This window comes from Hippoglossus stenolepis, chromosome 21 (genome assembly GCF_022539355.2).
Source record: "Hippoglossus stenolepis isolate QCI-W04-F060 chromosome 21, HSTE1.2, whole genome shotgun sequence".
NCBI classification, from domain to species: Eukaryota; Metazoa; Chordata; class Actinopteri; order Pleuronectiformes; family Pleuronectidae; genus Hippoglossus; species Hippoglossus stenolepis.
In genome coordinates this window covers 8,881,785-8,904,006 of record NC_061503.1, presented here as the reverse complement: position 1 = coordinate 8,904,006, position 22,222 = coordinate 8,881,785, and the positions used below count along the sequence as shown (strand labels likewise).

The 22,222-nt window shown below is 42.0% G+C and overlaps 3 protein-coding genes across 13 annotated transcripts in view; all 3 read left to right on the top strand.

Moving 5' to 3' along the window:
• The window catches only part of raraa (retinoic acid receptor, alpha a), a 145,707-nt gene extending 142,718 nt beyond the window's left edge, over window positions 1–2,989 (top strand). For all 10 annotated transcript variants that reach the window (XM_035145577.2, XM_035145575.2, XM_047338269.1 and 7 more), the window contains 2 exons: window positions 135–293; window positions 422–2,989. In XM_035145577.2, the coding sequence (XP_035001468.1) occupies window positions 135–293; window positions 422–618 (356 nt within the window). In that variant the 3' untranslated portion in view covers window positions 619–2,989. The remainder of the gene's footprint in view (window positions 1–134; window positions 294–421) is intronic.
• A 1,918-nt stretch (window positions 2,990–4,907) lies between these two features.
• On the top strand, window positions 4,908–15,290 carry mki67 (marker of proliferation Ki-67). 2 transcript variants are annotated; one of them, XM_047338266.1, is made up of 16 exons: window positions 4,908–5,101; window positions 5,519–5,623; window positions 6,250–6,331; window positions 6,618–6,733; window positions 7,216–7,285; window positions 7,404–7,479; window positions 7,784–8,434; window positions 8,560–8,792; window positions 8,895–9,258; window positions 9,480–9,595; window positions 10,406–10,583; window positions 10,671–10,811; window positions 11,165–11,758; window positions 11,850–11,933; window positions 12,344–12,519; window positions 12,578–15,290. In XM_047338266.1, exons 2-16 carry the CDS (start codon window positions 5,535–5,537, stop codon window positions 14,891–14,893), a joined length of 5,286 nt encoding a protein of 1,761 aa, XP_047194222.1. In that variant the 5' UTR covers window positions 4,908–5,101; window positions 5,519–5,534; the 3' UTR covers window positions 14,894–15,290. The 2 variants fall into 2 exon arrangements, with proteins under 2 accessions (XP_047194222.1, XP_047194223.1); XM_047338267.1 differs by lacking the exons at window positions 5,519–5,623; window positions 6,250–6,331; window positions 6,618–6,733 and having other exon boundaries at window positions 4,909–5,101.
• A 405-nt stretch (window positions 15,291–15,695) lies between these two features.
• On the top strand, window positions 15,696–21,962 carry tut1 (terminal uridylyl transferase 1, U6 snRNA-specific). Its single transcript, XM_035146654.2, has 10 exons — window positions 15,696–15,921; window positions 16,560–16,750; window positions 17,199–17,405; window positions 17,955–18,069; window positions 18,186–18,313; window positions 18,412–18,638; window positions 18,753–18,862; window positions 19,820–19,942; window positions 20,257–20,349; window positions 20,483–21,962. Exons 1-10 carry the CDS (start codon window positions 15,846–15,848, stop codon window positions 21,580–21,582), a joined length of 2,370 nt encoding a protein of 789 aa, XP_035002545.2. The 5' UTR covers window positions 15,696–15,845; the 3' UTR covers window positions 21,583–21,962.
• The last annotated feature ends 260 nt before the right edge of the window (window positions 21,963–22,222 follow it).

The following is a 22,222-nucleotide window of genomic DNA, read 5'->3' as shown; positions in this document are numbered from 1 at the left end:
CTATCTATAAATGAAATGAAGTGGCCATGCTGTGTTGTACTCTTTCATTGAGCACCACCTAGTGGTTCTTTCTGATCATGACAGTAGGTAGGACACTGACAAACATTTTCTGTACTTGGTGTGTTCGTCTACAGATCGTCAGGACTTGGAAGAGGCAGAGAAGGTGGACGTCCTGCAGGAGCCCCTGCTGGAGGCGCTCAAAATTTATGTAAGGAAGAGGAGGCCCCACAAACCGCACATGTTCCCCAAGATGCTGATGAAGATCACTGATCTGAGAAGCATCAGTGCTAAAGGTCTGTGGTCCATACTTGTTATTCGTGGTTTATCTGTGAATTGTGTCTTCTCTACCAAGAATGAATTGGTATTTAAAATGTGTTTTGTCTGAACTTTGAAAGCTTATATTTTCTTGTCCCTTCTACAGGCGCTGAGCGTGTCATCACCCTGAAGATGGAGATCCCCGGCTCCATGCCCCCTCTCATCCAGGAGATGCTGGAGAACTCAGAAGGTCTGGAAAGCGGTGCTGCGGGCGGCCGGCCAAGCGGCGCCCCCCCTGGAAGCTGCAGCCCCAGTCTGTCCCCCAGCTCTGCCCAAAGCAGTCCAGCCACACAATCGCCATAGTAACGGCCCACCTTTTAAAAAAAATAAAAAATGTCCTCACAATGCTCTGTCTCCTCCCTCGGTGTTCTGAAGAGGAGGAGCGAGGGAGGGGGGCCTGGACTCTGACTGCTGAGCACAGGAGACTGGCAGAGCCATCCTCCTCCTCTCCTAGGACACAAAACCCCTTCACCTCCTGACCTGCTTTCCCTCACTCTGGAGCACCGTCTTGACTCGAGGGGAGGTAAGGCCGGGCCAGGGCAGGCCGGGGCGTCAGGATGCCTCTTGAGAGACCACACCGTAAACACTGCTGATGACTCCTCCATCTCCCTCCACTCTCCTCTCCATCGCTGCTCCTCCCCTCTCCACCTCTTTCCAAAAGACTGATGACATGGAATCTGGATGCAGTGGAGACCAGTGTTGAATGGAACTGAGACTGGGTGGGACATCATGGGACAAATATATGGACAAGGACAATGCATACAGACTGATTTGACGAACACCAGACACTTTTTTTGTTGTTGTATCCTGAGGCAGACTGCGAGCTCGGGACTTGTCAAAAGACCCCCCCCCCCTCCTCAAAGACTTTGGGTCCTTTTTTTTTCTCTTTTTCCAACTTCAAAAAAAACAGATTTCATACAAAAGATATATAAATATATATAGAAAAGATAAGGAACTATTGTGTTTGACATGTCCAGAAGAGAATGAATGGCAGATTGAAATGAGGACATGTCTTCTGAGATTAGAAACTGTTGTACTGCTTCACTGTTTGAATCTTTTCATACCCTTCATGAGTATTGAGAGAGATGTTTCCGTTTTATCACATTTGTACAACAATTCTAATTAACAAAAAGCAAAAAGATGATGAAATGTCTCTCCATTCTACACATACAGTACAAACACACACACACACACAAACATACACAAACGTGCACAGAAAACAAGTCTCAATGAATATCACCTACTATTCCAGGTTGGATTTGTTTTCCTTTTTTCTTTTTCTTTTTTTTCGCTTCCAAGAGAATGGATAAAAATGATTGTATGAACTCGGTTGTATGATATGGTCACAGGTCCTTTCAAGAAATCAAATTAATGAAGATTCATTATTAAGGTGTATTTTAAGTAGCCTTTGAGTTTGTGTATATAAGCTGTATTCATTTCTTTAAAACTATGAAGAGTTTTAGGCTTCACCTGATTTTTTTTTTTTTTTTTAAGAATACCTTTATGTGTTTTTTTTTTGTTTATAGGTTTGTGATTCAAGAAAAGACATTTTGAGCACATTTTACTGAAGGAAGTTCTTTCGTGTTTTGTGTCCTACTAAATACTGGACAGACCCTTAACCAATCACTGGCTGTTCAGAATGTGGCTTTCACAAACAATTTCAACCTTTGCCCCCTTCCCCCTCACTTTTAAATCATGTTTTTACGTACAGTAGATAACAGAGTAGCACTCCACTCGGGGCAAAGCTTTTTTTTGTTTTTCTTTTCGGCCATGTAGCAGAAAGAGATGGTGTTTCATGAAAATGGTGGCCACATGCAGCCAGCCAGATTCACGTGAGCTACAGCAGCCCAGCTTCAAACGAGAGTTAAATGTGAAGAATGGTGTACATACACACTGTATTAAACACAAGTGATTCTCCGTAGTCTCTGAATGGATCGATAATCTGTAGTGGTTGGGAAAAGACTAGATAGTAGTGGTCCCTCTACGCTGTCAGTGGTCAGGCAAGTGAAGGTCCCAAATGTGATGTTTGTCAACCAAGTCCTCACAAATCTCCCTGTGGTAGAAACCAATATGTGACTTTTTTGCCGGATCCAGAGCAACCTCGCACCCTGTGACTCACTTTTTACGCCAAAACGCCTTCACCGTCAACACACGTCATCGAGACCATCATTACTGTACACACGCCAATGTCTCAGGAAGGAATCATTTTTTGTGCTTGGCCTGTTCTTTGTATATGTTCTGTACTGCACCCCGTGACCCTTCAATCACAGACGCACACACACACACACACACACACACACACACACACTTCTGCTACTGAGCCCCTGGATTTTACTTCAATCACTCACTTTCGTTAGGCCTGGCAGAGCAGGACTTGCGCAGAGAGACTCTGACCACGCAACGTTACGACATAGGATGCCAGTGTGGAGTCTCTCCTCATGTGTTACTTTAATTTGTACGGTCAAAGCTGCTTTCATCATTTAGGACTTAACATGTCCAGAACGGCGCACAACGTTTTCCCTCCACAGCTAATCTGGAATAGCAACAGACACACCGTCAGTTTGAGAAGTATGGAATATGTTGCAATTTTGTCAAGATTATCAAGCGACTTTGAAAAAAAAAAACCAACAAAAAAAAGATAAAAAAAATAAATAAAATGAACATTTAATAATTATGAAATGTGTTTGTGTTGTCCATGTGTCCTTACTTGTCATTCTCTGCACCAGGGGTGTCCTCCAGGGGGCGTTTGTTACCCCATTTTCATATATTCTGGAGATGTTTGGGGATATTCGGATCAAACACTTTCCTGCTAACTTTCCTGACATTTCCTGGAAGCCTTGTTACCACTTTTATGATGCGTACCTATAGCATGGCGTTGAATAGACTGATAACAAACACTGGAAGCTCCACAGATGATGGATGAATCAGAAATAAAAATGAATCCCAGTTCAATGTGAATTTTAAATAAGAAATCAAACATTCTTTCTCCTAAACGTTGAACTCCTACACTGTAAAACAACCTCACACAATTGAATAGTCTCAGAGGTTTCGCAGCTACGACCTTACTGGTTTGGTTTGACCAAGTTTATGACCAGCTAATAAAAGCAATGTGGATAATTTAGCTGCATCATAGACCTTAGAGAATGAGTATTCAATATTTTTTTATCTTATGTTTTAGAGATTGCCATTATCTTGAAATGCAGAAGAAAGTGAAAAAATGTAATCCTATATCCACCACCTACTTCCTATCCATGGCAAAATTGAATGGTTTCTTTCTTCCCAGGACTCATCCCCCATCAGGTTTGGTTGACATTTTGTAGTTTTTAGGGTGATACTGCCAACAAACAAACAGTCAGGGGTGAAAACACAACCTCCATGGTGGAGGTGATATAAGGAACAGAATGGAGGAAATGACATAAACAGAAGCTCTGTAGCTCTCTGTCTCTCTACCGATTGAACCAGGCTGAGGATAAATTTAAAGATTGACTCACCTCCACTAAAGTGCACAGTACAATGATCATTTTCTGACTATGTAATGCTCATGTTGGTGTCTTGGGAAAACCACTTTATCAAAGACTGATTGTAACTTGAAGTTGTGCATTAGTCTCAAACAGATCAAACCGTGCTTGATTCAAGGCATTAAACTGAAAATAACATCTATTCGAGGGCTCCTTTGTGCCATCAGCAATTACACTGCACAACCACAGAATGGTCAAACATTATAATCCATAGTGCAAGAATGACTGCTGCTCATATTGTGAATTACAATGAATTTGGACAAATTGCACAAATACACAACCTGTATACTCATCTTTATATTGCACATTAGAAAAACAGACTTGTATCCATTATTTCTATTTCTTGCACATAGTATTTCTACGTACTTACACTTGGCCCCTTGCACTGCTGGCTGCTACTTTCCCTTGTGCTGCTGTGTCAATTGTACATTTCCTCTACAGAGAATCATCAAAGGTAAAGGTACAAGATTATCTAATCTTATCTATTTGAGGGGTCTGTTATGATGATGTAGCACTAGTACAGGTATTTAAAAAATATATTGAATAAATCATACAGACAAACCAAATATAATAATTATTACGATTATTACGATTATTAGAGTATTATTACGAGTATTATTATAATAATATTTGTATTATTATTATTTATTATTAGTAGTAGTAGTAGTAGTAGGAGCACTATCATTATTATGACTATTATTATTTACAATGTACTTGTGGTTCAGATCATTGGACTCGTTTTCATGAAGAAGCCCGGTGATTGGTCAGCCCTATGATCCGTCTTCTTCAGAGATGATGACGTTTCGACCAATCACAACCCTTCGCGCGGAATTTCAAACAAATTCAAATGGCTTTCCCTCCGCCGAAGCGATATCGTTCCGCCGCATTCAAAAACAAAATAGTCCCTTCTGTACAAATACGCGTAATGTTTCATTCAGACACATACATACATATTTAAAAACACAGCAGAACACAATAACACGAATATTTCATTTCAAAAATATTTGGTAATCCGAGTATTTTGTGAGTTTGTACTGCGTGTGTAGGTCGGCGGAGTGATACCACAGCGCATCTCAGGAAGGGGCAACGAGGCTCGGCCGGTTAAGGTAGCTGAAGTTAGCCGTTCGTCCATGTTCCTTTTAGCGTACGGTAGAATATCCACGGTAGTTTTAGTCTGACATGATATTACAGTGAAATTCCTCTTCGACGCATCCCGCTCGATGTTTATGGACGGTCCGAAGTTAACGTGTCTTTGAACGGAACTACAGGTAAGGTCCGCTATGCGTGTTTAATCAGCGAAGTCTTCAAATTGAGTCGATACAGGATTTAGCACTTTATGTTTCAACTGGTTTTTATTTCACACTGTCGTTGCTAATGCTACTTAACGACATTTGACACATTTGGCATCTGTGCGTGATGAGCTAATGTTTTACAACGTGACCACGGGGGAGACACGTGTGTTTAAACTCACGCTAAATAACTTCGAATCACACGCACGTTAAAGATGCAACTAACTAGTCAATAAGCGGTCTGTTAAATACCGTCGCACACGTATTCCTCAGTTTGCAGCGTGTTTCATGAAGGTTAACGTTGATGGTTAAATGCCATGTTTTAAATAACCCCACCGCTGGGCTGCTGCTCTTTAGCTAGCTGTTTTGACACGTGTGTGCTGTGTGTTCTTCTAGGTAAAGTAAAACGAAAATGCCTCTACACGGGAAAATAGTCGTGATCAAGAGGAGTGGAGGCGATGGCACCGAGTTTCCTCTCACTGCCACATGCATGTTCGGAAGGTGAGATCACTTTCATGTGTTTGCCCGAGATCAACGTGTGTTTTCAGCCTTTCTGTCACCAGTTTGTGTTTCACCTTCAGATGTCCCTCTTCAGTGTAACAGATATTACAAGCACACAATGTTGGAGTCAACAATTTACTACGTGTAGTGTGATGAAGGGACAAAGTGTTGTAAAAGTCCTCTGCGGTTTTGAGGCGGGCCATCAGCCTCCCACGTCACAATCCTACATGCATGTTCTCTCCTGTTCTTACATAAAGATCTGCAGACTCCATTTTGCAAATTCAAACCTCCAGTTCACTTCTCCACGTTACTTGTACACATGTTGCAACATTTCATTCACTTACCATCAAAATGACTTTAAGAACATTAAGTACAATTACCCTCATATACACGTGTTGTTGGGCCTCACATGTTCAACAGCTGCAAATGCTCTTTGTATAGGAGCCACAAGACAGCTGTCCTCTGGAACTATACAGCAAGCAACAGTTTTACAGTTCAGGGCCAACACACCTAGTTTCTTTCCCCCATCTAACTGATAGTGGTTCAGTGACACGTAGCACGGTGAGGTTTAGATTACATGTTGCTGAATGTGTCTCTTGTTGACACACTTGCTTGTGATCTTACAGGAAACCTGACTGTGACATTCGTATTCAGCTTCCTCAAGTCTCCAAGGAGCACTGCAGAATTGACCTGAATGAAAATAAAGAGGTAACATTGCTTGTAGCGAACGTGACAGTATGAACATATGTGTTTTAACCTAAATTGTGATTGAATAGTTGCACGTCATTTCATTGTTCAATTTGTAGATATTAAGTATCAATTTCCTGTATGTGAAAATATACTTGGCAATAAAAAGGATTCTGATTAAAAATAATCTGGTTACTTAAATAATTTGAATTGACAACTGAAATTAAGTCTGACAAGTAGTAGTAGTATTTTTGCCTTTATCTACTTTACAGTGTTTTGAAGTGACTTTTATTTTTCTGTCTTCCAGGTTGTTTTGACAAATTTGAGCTCAGTGAATCCGACCCGAATCAACGGGGAGGCTCTGGAGCAGTCTGAGCGTTTGAAGCATGGAGATGTGATAACAGTTATTGACCGTTCTTTCAGGTGAGTCTTGCAAAACGTTTACGGAGTTTGCTGTCCTGTTTGTAGGAAGAGTCATTTTTCCATTGTTTTCACTATTGAGAATTAACTCATTAATTGAATTGTGTATTATAGCATTTGCTATTAAGTAATAATATGACCCTTACATACATGCATGGTTGGACTTGTGTTAAACAGCTGAAAATACTGTTTGTATTGTCTCTAAAGCAGTCATGAGGCAACTGTCCCTTTTTAGAACTGTGCAACAAGTACCAGTTTTATAGTTATGTCTGAAGGTCTAACACACATTGATTGTTTATTTTCTCCACTTACCTTCGTGGTCATGGGTATTTACTCTAAGAATACCATTTTTTTTTATCTTAAAGAACATTTCCTGGACAGAATAAAAGTGTAAAATACAAACGCTCTTTACTCAGGCTTTAATAATTGTCATGACCAATGTAAGAAAGATCATAGGTACATTTTATTGCACTTTGTTGTTTCAGGTTTGAGTATCCTCCAGCACCAACACCAAAGAAGAGATCTTCCGCAGGAGGCAAAAGTGAAACCCTCAAAGTAATTTACTTTAACCAACTGGTTATCACTTCAAATTTCAGCCATCCTAGCTCCTCAAATTGTGCCTTCACTCTGCATTGATTTTATAAATGTGTTAAGGAAAGTATCTTTTGCCTAGGTTCTTCAGGATCAGCAAGTGGTGGACACTTTCACTGTTGAAACAGGAGAAAGGAAGCTCTCTGAAGTGTTCACAGGTGAGATTGTCTGATGGTGGTTAATCTGAATTAGCACAATAAGAGTGCTACATTTGAACATTGCATATATTGATTAGTTTAACACAGGAAATGTGTGTCAGTGAAACGGAAAATGTTGCATGATTAGTGCATTTACAGGTGAATAGCATTTTGTGAGTTATTTTATGTACAGTGTGTCCCAAGGACAGGGATTTGATGCCAGTTTTTCTTTAGCCTAGGACCTCAGATTTTAGTTCCAAATATATTTGGACTGTTGGGTGTACTGGCCATTGATACAAATTTTTTTTGTTTGTTTGTTCGCAAGATGGAACTAATCATGACAACATCCAACGAACCCTGGAGAACACAGTGGAGGTGGAGTCCAAGGAGGATGCCACCCTGCTGCAAAACAAGACCAACTCCCCATTCAATGATCTGTATCAAATGATAAAAAAGTCTCTGGATGTCAAGACCCCTCGTAAATCTTCTGCCAGTTTGCTTCAAACTCCTGCCTCAAAGTTTTGCACCCCAAAACCTGCGTCTGTCAGGAAAAGCGATGTAAAACCTGTCATTTTCAAAGAAGACCAAGGCACTCCTAAGATGAAGAATGAGGCTAAAGTAATTCCTGAAGCTGACGAAATCAAGGGGCAAGATGAGAGTTGTAATACTGAGACCCCAAAGTCTGTGAAGAAGCAGAAGAAGTCACCCCCAACATCTTCTGAGAATCCCGGACCTGCAGCTGAAGAAGTTGATCATGTGATCAAGTCTGAAACAACTTCACCTCAGAGGAGAACCCGTGTAACCCCCCAGAGGTTCAGTGCATCTGAGGTTGTTGGCCAAGTTTGTGTTGAAACTCCAAAGTCAACGGTGAGAAGAAGCAGCAGGGAGACCACACCAGTTAAACCAGCAGTGACTGCTGTTGAACCAGAGCCCGTTCAGAGGAAATCACCAAGGAACTCTGGGAAAGCTGAACAAGGTATTGAACACTCTTGTCCAAATTCAATTTAAGTGTTTTGACTAATTTGCAATAATTATTCATTCATGTGTGTTAAGATGTTTGGTGGATGACAACATGATCAGTAATCATTTATTCATTTTTAGTAAAAGAGACGACCAAAAAGCGCAAATGTGGGAAACTTGCGGCTGACTTGCCCACATCACAAATGAAGAGGAAGCGTGTTTCCTTTGGAGGTGCCCTGAGCCCAGAGTTGTTTGATAAACGACTTCCTCCTGACTCTCCATTAAGCAAGGGAGCCTTTCCACGGAGAAGCTTGTCTCTGTATAAACCCCAACAGTCACTCCTGAGAAGAGCATCAGCCATTGGACTCTTGAAGGTAAGATTTTAACAGATCGTGACTCAAGTATCAAAATGTGACCATAAAAACAGTTATGACTCACATTATCTTGTTTAAAATGTATCTTTTTTTTAACCTAAGGCCTCTTCACCTGGAAAGAAGTCACCGAACTCAAAGTCCTCTTCTCCCAAGGCAGCATCTCCTGGAAAGAAATCGCCAAAGTCAAGGTCCACTTCTCCCAAGGCAGCAACTCCTGCAAAGAAATCCCCCAAGACCCCATCTTCTGTAAGAGGAAGTTCTCCCTCAACTCCCACAGTGCAAGGGCGCTTCTCTGTGTCCCGCATCATCACGCCATCTCCAGTGGCAGAAGACTCTGTCACGTTAACCCCCAAAATACCTCTGAAGAGGAAGAGCATGAAGAGCACCTCAAGAAAGACCCCAATTATTGCCAAGAGCTCTGTAAAAGTGATCCGCAGGAGTGGCATCTCACGGGCCTCTATGAAAGGTACATTATACCCTGAAATCTGTAAGATCTTTTATATTAGAAGTATTTCCTTTTGTCTTCCCATCAACAATAGCAACTTTTACAGTGTTAAATAGTTATAAAGCGATCAAACTGCATTTATCATTCACGTATTATAACACGAGTTAAAGTACTTCATCAGTGCTGTTTATAACTATTGAAACGATGAACAAAAATACACTTAATTTTTTTTCTCCTTTCAGTGAAAAATTCCTGGGTGGACATTGTGAAATTTGGTCAACCTAAGGCTCAAGTGGCTGCTCCAGCTATAAAGATGGTCACCAAAAAGACCACAAAGAAGACTGTGTCCAAACCACAGGTAAACGGACACTGTAACACCAACATGGCACATTTACATCCTTGCTTCGTTGCAAGTCTTGCAACAACTAACTTGTTGGAGTTATTATAAACAAAAGTAGATTTTTTTTTTTTCATAATAAATCTGTCAAAGCAACAGCGACCTCTGCAGCCACAAGGCGGTAACAAAACACAAGTTTGATCTTATGATGAAAAGTGTAAACCGTTGGCTTATTTTGAAACTGCAGCAGGACAAAAGACATTATGGTGGGTCGCCACAGTCTGGGTAGTTCACAAAACACTGGCTCATTGTAGTTAATCATATTTGAACTTCAGTATACAATGACACATTTTGTGAGTGGTTATGGTAACATAAGAATCTCATACTGTTGCAACCCTAGTAAAACACCTCAAACTCTTGTAAGTTTTCATGCGGAATATTGGTGATAAACCCTGTTTTTAATGCCCTCGAAGTCTTAATTGATCTACGGTTTGCATTACTCTTGAACTTGCTGGGCCAAGTTCTGGATGTTAATAGTCTATCAGTTGGAAAATTCTTGTGGTGGAGTGGACATGTTCACCACAGTTACTCGGTGCATGAACAGGCATTAAGGAAGGGAGTGGAAATGAAAGGGTCACCATTCTTCCTGTTACAAATAAGTATTAGTTTAGAAGCTGTTATTCTAATGCAAAATTGTTGCTTTTAGAAATAAATTGTATTCCTTACTGGAGGTCCCTCACTTGAGTATAATGTGTAATGTATTTTAATTTTAAAATGTGTTTACTAATTTACTGCTGAAAACCCTAATAATTTTCTTTCTCAATTTCTTAGACACCTGCAAGAAACATCAAAGGCCACGTCAGCACCGGACACGCAGATTCACCTGCTACCATCATTGTGGGCAGAGCGCACACACAAAGCGTCTTACACCCAACTGGGGCTGCACCAGGAGTGGTCACCAATATTGCCCTCTTAAAAAAGAACATGAAAATGGACGAGGACTTGACTGGTATTTAGCCTTTTCTGGTCTAACGAATTTGATTGTATAGACTTTGTTCTTTACTGTATTGGCTTATGTTGTGCATTGTGGTTTCAGGAATTACTGAAATGTATAAAACCCCGGTAAATGAAAGGAAGAAGAGATCTGCCATCAATAAAAGTGTCGACCAGACACCAGGGGGAATTCTGGGCACATCTGTGGTCGAACCATCAGTTCTGAACACACCAGAGGGGCCAGGTAAAGTGTTTCATACTACTGTTTCTGAGTGGGGATTGAAAAATAATCTTTCTATTTCACAAAGAGGAACTTTTCTATACAAATAAATGAATGATGAATTTATTTTCTGATGGAAAACGACTACAAAGTAGAGCTGACTTTTGTTAAGTATGGGATAAGAAGACATCGTTTTTGCTTGTATTATATTATGTTCATTTTTATGTTGGACTGCTGCATTTGTTTTTGTGTCTTACAAGTTCACATGGGTTAAGCAGTGCGTGACATTGGCAATTCTTTATAATTACGAACACTAACAGGGTGTCAAATTAGACTAATTAGATTTATAAACTAATGAAATGTGTTGTGTTTTACAGGGGAAATGGTGGTTTCTCCACTGAATCTGGTATCTACAGTGAAAGACAGAAGTTACAACAGTGAAGCAGTTCAACGCCTCCTGAATGAAGATAAAGATTCCAGCTTTGTCAGTGTGCTCCCTGCATCAGAGATTCCCTCTGATGAATCTAGTGAGCAGAAGAGCACCAAGGTGAAGACAAGCCCTGTAAAAACTCCCAAACGGCAACCAGAACAACCCGAGTGTCTCTCTGGATCGAAGAGGATCACGAGGACCCCAAAACAAAAACCTGAACCTGTTGAGGACCTGAGGGAGAAGATTTTGAAAACTCCAAAGCAGAAACCTGAACAACAAGAGTGCCTCACTGGAGTGAAGAGAATCATGAAGACTCCCAAACAGAAGATTGAACAGCAAGAGTACTTGACCGGAGTTAAGAAAATCTTCGAGACCCCACAAAAGGAAGCTGAAGCTCTCGAGGCTGATGATGTGAGTCTCTGTGGTGTTGAGGAACCTCAGGAGACACCAGCACATGTGCCAGAATCCGAGGACCTGTCTGAAATGGCTGACATGAAAACTCTGAATGCAAAGAGCTCTCCAGTGCTGTGTCTAGAAAAAGGTCAGTTAAGTTTAATAAGAATAATGTTTGAGATACACTGATGAGATCCTTATTTAAACTTTTGTATGGCTTTATTTTCTGTTTTTCATAGAACTAGACTTTGCCAATGAGGATCTACAAGAAGACAAACCATCAGATGTGATCGATGAGGTTCCCCAGGTTGACACAGCAAAAGGTATATTTAATTAAATGTTCCTTTTTGAATAAGTTAATTTGTCCCCCTTATTTGACGTCCTATGTCAAAATTGTGTATCGTGAGATATTAAACAAACCTGTAAACAGGGCTGGGAATTAATCAATATTATATAAGTTTCAATATAATGCATATGCATTGTGCTAACACATTGAGGAGGTATAACACAACTGATCAATATGTAAAATATTTTGCAGTGTTTGTCATGTTTGTGTTTGTCACTTTGCTTAAAGATTTTAAATCTACAACTTTCACTCAGGAGCTAAAACTAGTCTTTAGACTTAAAAGATAATGTGGCATTTATTGAGAGAATTATCAAAGTCGACTGGTCACATTTTTTATCTTTATAATTTTTAGAACCTCAACTTGATTTTGTGTTTGTCTCATTTTAGAAGCTGTCTCAGATGAAGTTGTCAACGACACGAAAGAGGAGCCAAGTGAAAACGAGTCATCAGATGTCATAGAAACCATCTCTCAGGCAGCTGAAGATGAGAGTTTACCTGAGGAACAACCAGAAGTGAACACAGTTAAGAATCTGTCCGAGGAACAACCCGAAGTGGAAGCAGTTGTTGAGAATCTGTCCGAGGAACAACCTGAAGTGGAAGAAGTTGTTGAAATCGTAGAAGGTTGAGAATCTGTCCGAGGAACAACCCGAAGTGGAAGAAGTTGTTGAGAATCTGTCTGAGGAACAACCTGAAGTGGACCCAGTTGTCGAGAATCTGTCTGAGGAACAACCCGAAGTGGACGCAGTTGTCGAGAATCTGTCCGAGGAACAACCCGAAGTGGACGCAGTTGTTGAGAATCTGTCCGAGGAACAACCCGAAGTGGACGCAGTTGTTGAGAATCTGTCTGAGGAACAACCCGGAGTGATCGAGATTTCAACTGGCCAAGACACAGAAATGGAGGCCGCTGCTGTGGATCCTATTCAAGAGAAGAAACCTGTTCGAGGGAGAAGAGCAAAAACTGTGGAACCTGAGGCAGCTGAGGATAAACAAGATGCAGCAGAACATTCTGAGGAACCTGTCGCCCCGACTACAGTCAGAGGAAGAAGAGGGAAGAAGACTGAAACCACAGCTCCATCTACTGTTCAACAGAAGACAAGAAACAGAAACGCAAAAACCACTGAAATCAAGGATGCTGATCTCACAGTGGAAGAAAGTGCCTCTCAGCCTCCAAAAATTGACGCCAAGCCTAGAAGAGGAAGAAACGCCAAAAAGGCTTCTGATGATCAAGCTGAAATAGTTGCTACTGCAACCGAAAATGCACCAGAAGCTGAGGGCGAACAGATCCCTGCAGTTGAAGTCGACCACAAAGCAGATGAGAGTGCAGCCCCTCAGGAGCAAGCTGCTCCGAAGCTGAGGCGAGCGAGAAAACCAAAACAAGAAACTGAACTGTCTCTGCCAGAGCAGCAAGATGTAGCAAAGGAGCATTCAGAGGATCCTGTGGTCCCTGCTCCAGTCAGAGGAAGAAGAGGGAAGAAAACCGAAGCCACTGCAGCACCTGCTGTCCGAGAAAAGACAAGAACCAGAAATGCCAGGTCTCAAGGAAACGCCTCTGATGATAAACCTGAAGCTGCCCCAGAGAAATCACTGGAAATGCAACCTGTGACTGAGATTCCCTCTGAAGCTGTGAGTGACCAGAGTTCTCTGATCAACACCCGCCAAGAAGAAAATGATACTGCTCCCCCTGCAGAGGAAGCTGTAGTAAAGCCTGTTCGAGGGAGAAAAACAAAACACACACCTGTTGAGCCTCCTCAACCAGAGCCGGAGAACGCTGAAGTTAGTGATGAGCCTCAACAGCCCATTCCCATTGTTGCAAAACCCAGAAGAGGCCGAAAGATGAAATCTGACACCACTGAACAAACTGGGGCTGCAGAAGACACAGTGGTTACTGTGGAGACCAAGCAGGAGTCTCAGCCCCCAGTCAGGGTAAAGAGGGGAAGAAACACCAAACGGGAGGAAGAAAAGCAAGAGAATGATGTCAAGACTATTTCACCCGAGACCTCTGATGTCCAAGAGCCAGTTAAAAAATCAACAAGAACCAGGAAAACTAAGGAAGAACGTGTAAAACCAAAGGAAGAAGAAATCCAAACTGTTGAAACTGTCGCCCCCGAGGAGGCGGAGTCTTTGCCTGTTGCTGAACCACTGGAGATGAATGAGCAGGTTCCTGTCACCGCAAAACCCAGGAGACGAGGGCAAAAAGCCAAACAAGCCGCTGAAAGTGAAACACCTGTGGAGTCCACTGAGGTTGAAGAAGTGCCTGCTGTCAAACCCAAACGAGGCAGGAGAGGAAAAGAAGCTACTGAAGTTGCTGCTGAAGTACCAGAGGCACTGGAGGCTGAGGAGGAAACTGCTGAGCCAGACGCTCCAGTCGTTAAACCTGCGAGGGCAAGAGGTGTGAAAACTGTGAAAAATCAAGTCTCAGAAGTCATTCCAGCCAAAAGAGCACGTCGGGGTGCTGCAACGCTCACCGAGGACACACGCACTGAATCCACAGCCCTGGATTTGTCTGTTCCAGCTGCAGAGCCGGCTAAGAGGGGGAAACGGGCTGCAGCTAAGCCCACAACAGATGATTTGACGGTGAGCAGCGATCAGGTGAATACCTCAGAAGATTTAACCAGCGCTGTTACAGAAGACGTCAAAGGGTCCAAAAGGTCCGTGAAGTCGAAATCAGACCATGAGGTGTTCCAGATTCCAAAAGCAACACCCGTCAGAGCTGTGCGTGGAAAGAAGTCCAAACTTGTTGACGCTGAGAGCAAAAACACGTCGAACGATGCCGACAAAACTGAAGAGAAGGATCTCTCAGAGGAAGTTGTTGAAGCTCAGCCCATCAAGAGAGCCAGACGAGTGACAAAGGTCACTGAAGAAATGGTGGATCCCAAGGAAGATGCTGAAGCTGAGACACAACCAAAAACCCGCAGAGGAAGAGCAACAAAGAAATAAAGGCATTTGTGTATATATATATTCAGTCAAAATTACATTTTTCTCTTTATACGTTTTGTATTTGTGATGTTTTAGATTGTTTAGTATTTTTAGAGAGTAGTTTTATTAGGAAATTGAGCACTAGATTTTCTTTTTCTTTTTATTGAAGACTGCAGGGAATCTTGTCTTAACCATTTATATAAGTTGTATGTTATTCATTATCGATCTTGCAACAATTTTAACAGTGGGAAAAAATGGTCATTAAATTTTTTTTTATACAATTCAAAAGCTGGTGTGGATTTCTCATATTTTGGAATATACTTTTATCTGAATATGTAATATCTGGTACTTCATGTTTAAAAAGATTCTGATGTTTTAAAAATAAATCCTAAAGCTTATACAAAGCCTATTGAAGATTCTTGTGTGGTCTTCTGTTTGCATTCATTTCCATGTTTCGTCAGTTACCAGAGGTGAAAACGACCAGAGTATCAATGCAGGTCTCCTTTTTTTTATTTTTTCATATGCAGATGCAAAAAGCACAAAGCATTTTATTACAGATACTTATCTATATTTTCTTTGTGGGATCAGGTGAAAGACTTGTTAATGGATTAAACAACACTGATTTTAATGAAGGTTGAGCCATAAGGAAGGAACGGTTTGCTGCTGCCTATTATAATGTGGAATAAACATAGTAGATTTTATACTAATATCTTTATTTTATACGCGCATCATTTATTTAACTAAAATTGTTAAAGTACAATGAGGCATCTCAGCCATTAAAAACAAACAGGAACTGTGCGGTAGAACAGGAGAACAACCCGGACCCATTAAGGGGACGGACCGGGAACTAACGCAAAGTGGACGAAGGAGGGAGATTTAAGAGGCGCGTGCAGGACGCTCGGTTTCAAACTTAACGGACAACCGAAGTGGCTCCTTTTTCTTACCTTCTCTTTTTCTAGTGATTCTCGTCATCATGGAATCGGACAGTGACATTAAAGCGACGCCGAAAGGCTTCCACTGCCTCCTGTGCAACGTCAACTTACCAAACTGTAAGTCACGAAGCTAACACACAAACAACTGAGGACACTTCAGACGTAGCGTTGTCCAGGCAGGTGGTGAATTAGCTTAAAGCTACAGAGCAACTGCGCAATTCATTCACTGTACATAGCTGTCTTGTTTTAACACTGTTTATATTAGTTATTATATGTCCTTACATTTAAGTATTATTATCCTTACACCTAAGTATTGTATGTTACTTATTATTACTTACTGATGGCTACTTCCTAAATAAATCCTGATTTTCCAGCATAATAGATCGATGTACTTATTTGACACTTCAGCATTTTGTCAATGTCCTGCGCTGTAAAAACCTGTTAGTGGTATTGTTTCAGAATATCTCAATCAATCCGAATTGGTTTTACTTAATATTTATACACTTTTCAAACAAATAAAATGTAACACAAAGTGCTTTGTATAAACCCCCCAAGTACACATACACAGGAAGGGCTTAATACAGCACTATAGGGAAAAGATAAATAGGTTGCTAAACAGGTAAATTGTTGTTTATATACTAAACTATATATATTCCATGCATACACCTACCAGTGTACTTGCTGTACTTCATGTTTCAACCTCTGCCACATCATTATATGTGGAGTTTGATTTCTGCTCGTGTTGTGTCCTGCAGCGTCCAGTCTGGAACAGCACGTGAAAGGGAGGAAACACCAGACGCTGCGCTCGGTGCGGGACACCAGGAAGAGCCAGGAGGAGCACAGCGTGTTCGTCAGCGGCATCAAACCTCACATCTCCCAGACTGACATCACCAAGCACTTCCAGCAGTTCGGACCGGTGGCGGATGTCATCATGGATAAAGACAAGGTGAGGCCGCTGTGCACAATGAGAAACTGTGAGCTCATTGAGACACTCAACAGAGCGCTGACCTCCACCGAGGCCCAGCAGTCCCCTTACGAAACCTCACTTAAATTCACCAGATCTGGATTTTAATTTGGATCTGCACCAAATTACAAACACTCCAAATATCAGTCCCCTAAACATGCCTGATATTCAACATAAATGTATAACAATGTTAAAGAAAGTGAAAAAAACAATCCTGAATCCGCTCCCTGATCCACAGCTACACCAAAATTGAATTCTTCCCTCCAAATTTTCACGGAAATCAGTTGAGTAGAAGAAAACATAACTTCCTTGGCGGAGTTAAAGATGTCCGTAATCTCTGTGTCCGCACCAACAGCAGCGACACTCTGCTTCTTTGCAGCATGTGGAAACTGACAGTGTTTGACGGTGACGTGTCGCTCTGCACTCACAGGGTGTGTTCGCCATCGTGCAGTTCAGCGAGACGGAGAGCCTACAGGCGACCCTCTCCTGCCTCGAGCATCAGATGAAGGGCATGAAGCTGCGCGTCAAACCCCGCGAGAAGAAGGAGTTCAAGTTTGTTCCCAAGAAGAGGAGCGACGCAGAGAAAATGCAAGAAGTTCTGGACCGTCTCAAACCTCAGCTGTGTCAGCTGCTGTCTGTAAGTATCCTGTGGTCAAATCTGAAGTGTGCCTCCGGGCGATGAATGTGTGGGTTTGTAGAAATGGTGATTTTACACATCGCTGTACGAAGAGGAGCCTTTTAGATTCTTCTCAGTTCCACACTACATACTTACTACATTCAGTATATATGATATTAACCATAGATTGTGACGAATATATAAAATGTTGACGATGACTAAATGATGTGAATCACATTGAATGAGAATAACATCAAATTAAAAAAGAAATAATTTTTATTTGATTGTATGTAACTATCTTTTCACCATATATTCAAAATAGATATTGCAATTATAAAAAATAATAAATGAATTCAATATTTCTATTATTTAATCACTTTTAAGTAATAATGCAATAGAGGTTTGATGTAAATAGTTTTTGCTCTAATATACAATATTTATCTATTGCATACTAAAGAGACAAATATAAATCATGCCCTGTTAGTTTGCTCTATAACTGGACTTATTGTAGCATGTTGTATGTTATCCAGGTGGTTTATTAGGTTATAAGGATTTGTTTTTCCCCTCTAGGTGGATGCACAGATGCAGTGCGTCGTCGAGCGGTTTCAACTGGGAGAGAATGAAAGAAAGACTAGAAGTTTACTGGTTCAACTCCTGCAAGAGGTTTTCATAGAGTTTTTTCCAGGTGATGTTTGCAAACATACAAACAATGAGTCGGTTTCTGTCTTTCATAGTGAGAATTGTGCAAATGATTGTCATAGATTGGTTCTCTCTCTTAATACATTTTTTGTTGCGTTGCAGACAGCCAGATTCTGCCATTTGGTTCATCCGTCAACACTTTTGGAATCCACTCCTGTGACTTGGACCTCTTCCTGGACCTGGAAAACACTAAAGTGTTCCAGGCCCGTGCCAAATCCACCACAGAACAGGTCAGATGCTTTTTATGTACAACAAATTGAAGCGTTTATTAGATAATTGAACTTTGTCCTTTTGAATCATCCTTCTTTTATCTCCCCTCTTTCTTCAGGCAGGGGAGGGCACGTCCGATGACGGCCGCTCTGAGGACTCCATCCTGTCCGATATTGACTTGACCACAGCGTCTCCGGCAGAGGTCCTGGACCTCGTGGCGGCGATCCTGAAGCGCTGTGTCCCCAGCGCGCACAAAGTCAATGTGGTCAGCAGCGCTCGTCTCCCTGTGGCCAAGTTCCATCACCGCGAGCTCAACCTGCAGGGGGACATCACCATCAACAACAGGTTGGTTGACACTCGACTGTGTAGCTGTAACAGTCTTTAAAAGTGGCAAGAAAATGTTTTATCTTGAACACTGAGCAGAGTTACTCTCTTTCTTCAATCTGTGTCTTTCACTAGACTGGCTGTAAGGAACACTCGATTCCTCCAGCTGTGTTCAGGGATGGACGACAGGCTGAGACCACTGGTCTACACCATCCGCTACTGGGCCAAGCAGAGACAGCTGGCCGGTAAAAAGAAATAACTCAGCACATATTATATCACTACAGGACAAGTCTGTTTTTAGTACAAAAAAAACAGATGCACTTTCTTTACAATAAAAGAGTGTACTCAGGCAGTTATTTCACATTTTGGCCAGCAGATGTCACTAGAACTTATCACTTATCACTGTGATCACATTAACAGCTTGGACACTGATTTGCAATAGCTTTAAGTGCCTAGTGTTTTAATTAGTGTTCTTCACCGTAGAGTTCACTAATTACCTTTACTCCTGGGGAACATTGCCTCTGTTCCTGTGAGGAGCAGCAGCCAGTTCAACTTTCAACAAGCCTCCTGTGCAGAGTCATCAGCAGTTAACCACAGTTAACTAAGATATTATTGTTGTACCATTAACTCTGTGAAACAAATAATAATAAACCCAAGATTAATATCTAAAGGAGGAAAAAAACAGACACTAAAACCTAATAAAAACCATGTGAAACAGTCACAGAGTTTATAAGTGGTGACAATTACTTTTGAGATCTCAACAGAAATGTGATTGGGTCACTTGTGGCAGATCTATGATCAGTTTGCCATATTACTGATATTTTACACACACAATGAATAACTAAGCTGGTTTCAAATAGCACCGTGCCATTTCGTAGTTGTAGGAAATCAAACCTGAGATATTATATATTTAGAGTTTTAGGATTTTAAATGGTAGAAAGAACTAGAATACAGTACAAATGTAGTAATTATCTGAGAGCTGGTTACACTGGTATCCTTTAGATGTTCTTATACACCAGTGTAACAACCAGTTTTTTGTTTCTGTTTGTTTTAGCACTAACATTATCTCTTTGATATCAAGAAATCCAAACTCGTGCTATGAAGCCCCCAACAGATGTTAAACTCTTCATCCTGTATATACACTTCTCATGTCCTCGTAATCCTGGTCTCATCCTGCCACACACATTGTACGTTGTGCGCAGGTAACCCCAGTGGTTCTGGTCCCCTTCTCAACAACTACGCTCTGACACTGTTGATCATCTTCTTCCTGCAAAACTCTGAGCCTCCTGTCCTCCCCACAGTGGAGCAACTTAAAGACATGGCCTGTGAGTACTGCGTTACTGTACCCTGACAAGAAAGGTTTACTATTCATCAGTCTGAACTTAGCTGGTGCTTTAATTTAATGTGCGAAATGGATGAAAGAAAAAGTGCAGTTTACTCTGCAGAGGATTTAAAGACTTCAAAGACTTAAAGACTCACTGTTTAACATAAGTTTTCTTTTTTTTAGGTTTCATATTATTTTCATAGTCAAATCTTTGGTGCTGTTTTATAGAGTTAATATGTCTGTTTTGCTGCATGCACATGAGATGATATTCATTTACTTCTGCTTGTTAACCATCACTTGTTCACATCCTCGCAGGTGAAGAGGAGGAATGTGTGATCGAGGGCTGGAACTGCACCTTCCCCAGTCAGCCCATTTCTGTGCCGCCCAGCAAGAATACACAGGACCTCTGTAAGTGCTAGAAATTCAAAAAGCAAAGAAACATATGTGATTTGTTACTCAGTGATTTCCGGTGACACATTAAACCAAGCATCTTCATGAATTTAAAGCACAGCTTCATCTAACGTGTGTTTTCTCTCTCAAGGCACCCTGCTGTCCGGCTTCTTCTCCTTCTATGCCAAGTTTGATTTTGCCAGTAGTGTCATATCTGTCAGGGAGGGCCGTGCACTCCCAATCACTGATTTCCTCGGCCAGAAAAAAGAAAAGGAGGCCATGCAAGAGGAACAACCCACCAGGACCCCTCACCACAGTCCCAAGCTGGCCCCCCTAAATCTCCTGGACCCCTTTGAGCTTTCCCACAACGTAGCTGGAAACCTGAATGAGCGCTCGCAGCGCTGCTTCCAGAGTGAGTGCCAGGAGGCCGAGAAGTACTGCCGCAGCCTGCAGTACAAGCGCAAATCCGCCAAGGGGAAGATGTGGGGGCTGGTGCGCTTATTCACCCCCCATGGCGAAGTCCCACATAACAAAGCGGACTCCTTGACCATCAGCATTCCCTTCAAATCAGCGACGCTCCCTGAAGGGCTGCGTAATCAGCTGCACATGGCGGGAGATGACTTCCGGCCGCTGTGGTTTCAGAAGGTGTGCGCTGCTGTGGAGGGAGTTCTCACGAGTGTTCTCAGGTGTCACCTTGCTCCCTCCACAGGTGGCGAGGAAATGGATGCTTCCTCAGCGTCCCTCAACACCTCGATGAACAGCAGCTTCGGCAGCGTTGAATCCCAAAGCGACACCAGCCCTACGGGCACAGTGAAGGTCGGTGCCAAGAGGCTGCTGTCATCAGGAAGCGACGCCACTGTGTCACCGCAAGGAAAAAAGCCAAGACTGGCTAAAAGAGGCAAGCCGGATATCCCTCCATGGATCTGCATGCAGAAGCACATGGTGTGGGCTGGCAGGAGGAAGGTGAGAAGGGAACTGATCAAAGATACAGACACGAGGCCAGAGGGCAGCTGCATGGAGATGGAGTCCCAGGTCACAGCTCACATCATTGACAAAGAGCCGGAGCTCAAGGAGCCCCTGGAGTTCACGGTCCAGCCGCAGATGGTGGGCGGGACGGAGAGCACGAAAGCGGTGCTCAAGCTGGAGCCGACCAGTGACATGACGGGAGTTTTTAACGACTTCTTTCATTTCCTGGAAGTGTTTTTACCCAAGATGGTGGAGACATTGCTGGAGAAGGAAATAGGAGTTTAAAATGGAGCCTATTTCAGATACGATCTTTGGGTTTTCTTGTTTTCAAAGATGACATCATTGCTACTACCTTTTGAGAGCAGGACATGAAAAAGCATTTATATGCCGTTACCAGCCACCTGTTCTACTGTAACACTGTGTGTAAAGGCTTTGTCGGAAAGTTTTTGTACACTGTATGATACTATTATACTATGAGTTTGTTTCTGAATAAGATTTCTTCTTTTATGTTTGAGACGTGGCTTGGTTTTAGTGAACCTCTGTTTATTTACATGATGAAGCTCTGAAGGGAAACTGCAGCTGCAGATATCTGTTGTACAGAACACCTGATGTCATCTACCAATAAATAAAAAAACGCTTCGTAAAACTCGGCCTCATTCTGGCTACAGTAGCTGTGATTGGTCAGGAATGTAAACACATTAATTTTACCTGAAGACATTCTTCATACACATCGATGCTTGTGTCGTCCTCTGCCAGAACGGGGCCGTGTGCGTGGAGCTCTTATCCAGGCCGGTCTTCTTTGCTCATAGGACTGAGACAGATGAGAGTAATTACTCAGGCAGACTGCTTTATTACGGCAGGACGAGCAGGAGCTGAGGGACGCACAAGGCTCCAGAGATTAACATCATTCATCTCCATTTTTAAA